The 6932-nt window shown below is 55.3% G+C and overlaps 1 protein-coding gene across 1 annotated transcript; it reads right to left on the bottom strand.

The window, feature by feature from the left end:
• Positions 1-1815: 1815 nt before the first annotated feature.
• On the bottom strand, positions 1816-5448 carry LOC136153385 (uncharacterized protein CXorf49 homolog). Its single transcript, XM_065915162.1, has 5 exons — positions 4141-5448; positions 3348-3504; positions 2729-2805; positions 2416-2461; positions 1816-1856 (listed from the first exon to the last, which is right to left on the bottom strand). The coding sequence occupies exons 1-5, from the start codon at positions 5446-5448 to the stop codon at positions 1816-1818; spliced, it is 1629 nt and encodes a 542-aa protein (XP_065771234.1).
• Between the last annotated feature and the right edge of the window lie 1484 nt (positions 5449-6932).

Here is a 6932-nt window from a genome sequence, read left to right as displayed (position 1 = left end):
CCAACATTTTGAGATGTCCTGTCCTGAGGTTTGGTGAACTGCATCCTCTCCTTCTATGTTTTGGTAATGTGACAACATCCCTTGAATAAAGCAGATCCGACCCTTGCTTTGGCTCACTCAATGCCTTACCGGATCTGGACCAGTCTCTTACTTCCATTACTGCCTGAATCACATCTTTCTGCCTCAAGGGGCATTATCCCTGATGACTTTTATTCACACAGAGAGATGCCCAGGCACAAGCTTTGAATGTGCTACCCACCATCAAACCCTCTTTTGTGAAATAAAACCATGGTGTTTCAGGAAGGGAGTCAGGCAGAACCTACCCTCACTTCACTCAAATACAAATGTGTCCCTCTGAGTCACAGGCTGACACAGCCCTGGGGTCTTGGCTAAGAGAAGGAAGTCCTCCTCAAACTTCAGGGTGGGGGGGGGGGAATTGAACACAGATTTCAGACCCTGTCTTGGGTGCCCTAACAAGTAGTCTGGCAGACTGAGCTGGGACACTCCGGGAAATAGCATTTGCAGGAAAATCTATGTCATGGGGCTGATGGAACAGTATTTGATGGAGACCTTGTAAGAACACAGACTTACCAACCATACTTGTCATAGAGCCTGACAGGCCCCTTTCCACCCAAGGGCAGAGAGACATCCAGGCTGCAGGAGTGTAGGCTGGTCAGCTGGCTAGGGCAGGGAGGATATGAAAGCTCCAAGGACTGGACCATCCATCTCTAGCTGTCAGGGTGCACTCTGCCCCAGATTGGCACCAGACGCCTCTCCTGACTTCCAGCTCAGCAACTAACCTGAGCATTTCTCCTGTATTCCCTGTACCTTCACTCCTGCTCCCCAGTTCACTGGGTCCAAGATTCATCCTCATGCCCTTTACTGAACCCGAGGAAGTGGGAGCAAAAGTTTTGGTGCCTGAGTCTCAGGGGTGAGTGCTAAACAGGAGAGGGGGAGAGTATGCAGGTTCCTGCTTGCAAGCTGGTACTGGGGGGTGGGGTGGGGATCCACTGAGAGGGTAGGGCCCAGGAAGGGGGAAGATGAGCAAACCTGTGCCTGTTACCACCTGCTTAAGTAAACATGCAGGCAAGGTCATGGATGACAAGCCAGGGGAGGGATCGAGGGTGCTCTGACAGGAAAGCAGAGGGGTCAGGGTAAGCAGGACAATGAGTGCAGTGAGGGAAGGGTGAAAGACTGGAGCTCTGTAAGGGGGTCATGAGTTCCTTCCGACAGGGAAGCAGAGTGGCAGCAATGAATGGAAACTGCTAAACCCCAGAGGAGGGTGTTTAGAGAAATAGAAAGGGCCTTCAGGCAAAAGGGAGGACGTGCCAATGTGGCCAGACAGAGGCCACACAGAACACAGACTGGGGGCGCTCCGCTGGTCTGATGGCCTGGATGGTAGCAGAGGCTGACCCAGAGATCCCAACACTAATTCCAGAGGTACTGTTCTGGAAAATGTTCTGATGTGGAACAGCTCCCCACCAGGCCTCGTCCCACTCCCTTAACCCCTACCCCCCAGAGACAGGGCAGAACACAGAACATGAGAAGTCCTTTAATCAAACACTGCTGTGACACTGGGCAGAGAGGGGGCAAAACAAAGGGCAGAGGATGCCCTGGTGGAGGCAGAACAAGAGGCAACAAGCTTGGCTATAGCTCGCCGGCCTTGGAGGTCAACTGCTGCTCCTCTTGCAGGAAGATACTGGACTCAACCTGTAAAACAGCAGAATCAGGGAAGAGCCTCAAGCCAGGGCCAGCCCACAGCCTTGCTCAAGAGCCAACGTTGTGGGAAGGGGCATGCAGGGTGTAACACTCACTTCAAACGATCTGGAACTTGTCAGCCAGGTACTGCTTGGAGGCTGCAACAGGGAGAGGCATAAACAGGTGCTCCAGACAGACAGAATAGAAGCCTGTGCCCCTGTCCCCGTGGGGAATCACCTAGCCCTGCAACCTGAAACACACATACCCCCAACCACGATGCAAAGAGCTCTGGGCCTGATCACTCCCCGCTACCGGAATTAAATGTGGAGCCATTTCCTAAAAGGAGACAAAATGTGTCAAGAGCTCTCAAGCTCCGGGCCATGCCCAAACCATTCAAAAACTGTCTCGCGAACAATCCAACAAGACCCTTAGAGACCACAACAGATCAACAGGGCGTCTCTACAAGTCCTATCAGGAGCTCTCTAGGACTCGTCTGGCTGGCAGAGTATGCACGCAGTCCACACAGTACTTTGCTACTTGTCCGCACGCCCAGCTGAACATGCACCGCACACTCCACGGACAGGCTTGATAGGTTCTCCTCCCCACAGGAATGCTGATCCCTATAAGGCCCCCTGCACCTGCAGCCCACCCCACCACAAGGGCCCACCCTGCTTCTGCACTAAGAACCTGCTGCTCTCTGTCCCTGGTTCCTCATACCAAGTTGCTCCTTAAGGTCGTCTATTTCTCTCTGTAGCACCAGACACTAGGCCAGCAGACACAGGAGGAAGAGAAATGGTTAGTATACACCCGCCTCCCCTCTCCTCCTCCTCTCCTCTCCCCCGGGCCCTCCATCCCAAAGCCAGGTGTCTAGACTGGCAAGGGAAAAACTTTCCTCCGGGGAAAGGAGGTGGGCTCCCTCCCTGGGGTTCGGGATGGGGGTGGGGGGGCCCCACACATGTCAGTTGAACTTGGACCCAGATCCCACCATGGGGTTTGGGTGTGCATTTCCAGGAGCCAGAAGAAGTATTACCCGAGGACAGCCCTGCCTTCCGGGTAGCTGCTGCTGTCTTTTCGGTCTTGGGGGATGGTCAGTTGGTTCCTGGTCACCTGAGAGGGAAAGGACACACAATCCAGCTTCCCAGGTTCCCAGTGAGGTGGAAAGGGCCAGGTCGGGTCTAACGTGAGGTGAGGCCATACCACCCTCTGCTAGCATCAAGCCTCCCCTGCTCTGCCCGGCAGGCAGTCCAAATCTTCTCTCTGGGCCTGCCCCTCCTACACCTCAGGGACAGCCATTTCACCACGATGGTCGGCAAAGACTCTGGTTCTGGGTTCGAGCCTCCCAGAGCGGCAGCCACAGCCAGCACCTGGGAGAGCAATGTGGGCAAACAGCACTTCACGGAAAAGGCTATTAGCCTGCAGGTCTACGCCCAGACTAGCTGTTGGGGCACTGCCACCGATCACCCCTGCCAAACAAATCCCACACAGAAGGTGAGGGGGCCAGGTCCAGCCCTGTTGACACCCTGTTTCCCATGGGAGAAGCGGCCTGAGAGCAAGGCTGAGCCCCCAGAAGAGAGAGAGAGAGTCAGAGACAGAGGTTTCTGCCCTCACCCCTGGCCTCCTCCCCACATATCAAAACCCAGGACACTCACCTGAGGGGCCAGGCCCTCTGGGCATGACTCCTCCCTTGTTACTGGCCATGGGCTCTGAGTTTCCTGAATCCCGTGCCCCTCTGATGTAGAGGTTGGCGCTGCTGTGTTCTCCATGATGCATCCATGGACAAGATGGCCCTGGCCTGTCAGTGGTCAGCTAAAAACAAAAATTTCTCACTAATCTGGAGTAAGGGTGTGTGTGTGTGCACACGAGCGTGTGTGTACCAGTGCATTTATATGTCTGTGTCAGTGTGTGTGAGAGCTCGAGTGATTCAAGACGGAGCTGAGGCAGGGAATTGGAAAGAGAATTGAAAGGCTGATCACTTTAGCAAATTCTCTCTCAGTCAGCCCCAGGCCAGTAGGCAGAGCTGAGCTGGGGTCAACAGTTTGGCACTGAGAAACCTGGGCACCCTGCAAGGAAGGTTTGGGGAAGAGCTAGGAAGTAGGAAGCAGGAAAGTGATGCGTCTAAACACCGAAGCTCTGTGAAGCTTTTAAGGGGTCCCCTCAAATCAATTCAGCTATCAGCTCTCCCTTCCACTCCAGCCCCAGCCTCGTGGAGGAGGCTGGAAACAGGCCAAGGGTGGAGAACCGAGCCCAGCACACCCGAAGTGCTACCTTAACGTTTGTCCCTAGTAAAAGGATCCCAATCTGGCATCCTAATGACCCAGTGACCGAGGGCCACCCAATGACGACCCCTGAGGAATGCAGAGAGGGACAAGGGGTGAAGACCTGTGCCGTGGGGAGGGTGGGAGGGGGAAGAGTGGGGAGAGAGGAGGGGTCTGGCCTACTCACTTGACCCTTTGGGAATGGGTCTCTATTTGGGTCGTTGTCTTCTCCCGACACCGCCATTGCTGCCACCAACTCCTGGGCTCGCCTAGCCACGGATTTCTTCCCAGCACCGGTGTGCTTGAACTCTTTGACTCCCGAAGGGACCAAGGCCTCCTTCTTGGACCTCCCAAGCAGCGGGATGCCAGAGATTGGGGGGAAGGTGGCCGGTTCCAGGGGAGTGGCCGAGACTCCCTGCCCCCAGGAAGGGAAGGTTCTCTCCACGGCAGGTTTGGAGATGCCCCCAAGGGATTTCTTCTCCTGGACCCCCTTCCTCCTAGGAGTGGGCCACGGCCCACTGCCTGTAGCGGCAGCTGCAGCAGCTGATACTACTGCCACTCCCGGGTAGCTGGACAGGCTGTTTCCCTTCCCCCAGAGCACGCTCTGCACTTTCTTAGGGGTAGAGATGTCCTCCTGCTCTGCACCGCCCTGCCTGCCCTGCTTTTCCACAACTGAAATTAATCCTTGCGGAGCCGAGGACAGGCAAGTGCCTGGCACGTTAAGGAGATTCTCCCTGCCTTGGACATTCGAGCGTCTGGGTGTGTTCCCAGGATCCTCGGGGCTCTTGAGCTTGGCCCGGCCTCCGTCTTTGGGAGAAATGCTCACCCTCATCAACTCTATCTCTCTAAACTCCTCAGAGGACTCGGGGTCAGACAGCAGCCCGGCTGGATTTTCTGAGGGAGGCCACTGGTGATCCACAGCCACGTTCAACCTACTCTTTGTGCCTCTTTTAGGGTTCCCCCAGGCCCGGCCCGCCTTGGGCCCGCCGACCCCGTTAGGGCCAGCCTCAGCCTGTGCCGCTTCCCCACACTTATGGGCGGCACCGCCTCGATGGCAAGGACGTTCCTCGAGGTCCCACAAGTCAGACACCTCGCCGACCGCGTAGCTCTCCTGGGACAGGTATCTGCTGATGCCCAGCACGTTCAGGTAGGCCATCTGCTGCAGGATGGCCGCCATTGACTCGTCAGCCAGCTGCAGGGCATCGCCCTGGTCGTCGGCCGGGAAGCCAGACCGGCCTTCGCGGCCCCACAGCACCGGCCCTCCCGCTTCCAGCAGTTCCCGCTCTGACTCAAAGTCCTCAGGGTCTGGGAAGCCACCCCCGCCCTCACCCTCGCTGCTTCCAGTTGCCCCCGGCTCAGGGCCAGGGCTGGGGCCGGGGCCGGGGCCGGGTCCCTGCGGGGCTGTGAAGCTGGCCTCAAGGCCGCTGGTCCGCTCCCCGCAGTCTGAGCCGAAACCCGCTCCCGAAACAGACACCTCATCATCTGGGGAGCTCATGTCGTGAGATGGATTGCTGCCAGATCTGGGGCGGTGATGATTTATCTGGGTCGCGGTGGCGGCGGTTCGGGCAGGTAAGGCGGGCGGTGTCTGGAGTGCGCAGTCAAGCACCAGCCGCACCACACGCAGGAGATGGCCGCAAATAACGCGAGGCTTTCAGCGCGCCAGCCCTGCCGCCTCCTCATTGGTCCGCTTCCTGCCAACCAGCATGCGCCTTGTTTGGCCGTCCCCGCGAGGTGTAACCAATGGGGTCGAGGGCCTCCGCTGGTTTGCTGCCCAGCCCAAGGGCCATCCCGGCAGTTTGGAGTTGGTGGGTGAAGGTGATCCTGCGAGTATACCTCTGTCAAGCCTCTCTTCCCACCTCCTCCTGTCCCACCTCCCCTTTACGCTTAGAGTCACATCCCTGAGCCCTGACTGTGTACAAAATGGGTGGAGCGGGAGGCAGGAGGGTACTGAGGGCGCTGGTCTCTGGGAGGTGAGGATGAAACGTCAGGATGGAGGCGCTGGACGCCTAGCACGTGCTGAAAGCACTTGCCAGCCTCCCTTCCACCACAAGTCTTATGACCCAATGGGAGAATGGGCAGAGGAATCCCGCACTCAGTGATGAGTGGTCGGCGTACTTCTCCCTAAGTGGCCAGAGGACAAAGGGATCGTAGTTTTGTTCTGTAACATCTCTGCCTCAACTGCTCCATCAAACGTTCTTGGCAGTCAGATTTGAGGGACAGACTGGGGTTGACCTTGCTCCCTCAGCTCTTTTTCCAATCTGAGGCAATTGAAAGAAGAGAGAATCTCAGTGTCCATTTACACTTGCAAAGGTGCTCACCACTGCTGATTCTTGAGATGTAAACTAAAACAACTAATCAGGTTTCACACACTAGGAAGACAACCTTCCAAGAGCTTAACCATTCTGAGAGTGGGAGAAGTTAGGAGCAAACCTCTGTGAGGTAGGTGCAAGAAATCTATTTGGGAGGTAATTTGGCAGAATCTCTTAAAATCAACTTATACAGCAGGACCCAGTGCCTGGCACTCTTCTAAGTGCCATACATAAGTGGTAATGCTTCCTTGTGACACTCCTAGGACTATAGTACCAGGGATTACCAGCCTCTTACGGGGGAGGAAACAGGTACTGAGAGGTTCAGTCACTGAACCAAGGTCATTTGGCCTGTGTGGATCAGTGGTAGCATTAAAACCAAGCAATCTCACTCCAGAGCCCTTGCTTTGATCCAAAGATCTTAAAACTTAAAAAAAAAAAAAAAGGCCCCTTTTATTCTCTTCCAGCAAGTCTGCTACCTGGCACACCCTCTGTAAGTGAGGGTGTATTTCTAAAATCTCTATTTTACGCCATTGGTCTATTTGTTAAATGGCAGTGCCACACAGTTTTGATTACTGTAGCTTTGTAATATTTTGAAATCAGAAAGTGTGAGTTCTCTACTTTTTTCTTTTTCCAAATTGCTTTGCCTATTAAAGATCTCTTTAGATTCTAT

Source organism: Muntiacus reevesi, chromosome X (genome assembly GCF_963930625.1).
Source record: "Muntiacus reevesi chromosome X, mMunRee1.1, whole genome shotgun sequence".
Lineage (NCBI taxonomy): Eukaryota > Metazoa > Chordata > Mammalia > Artiodactyla > Cervidae > Muntiacus > Muntiacus reevesi.
This window is presented reverse-complemented; position numbering and strand designations above follow the sequence as displayed.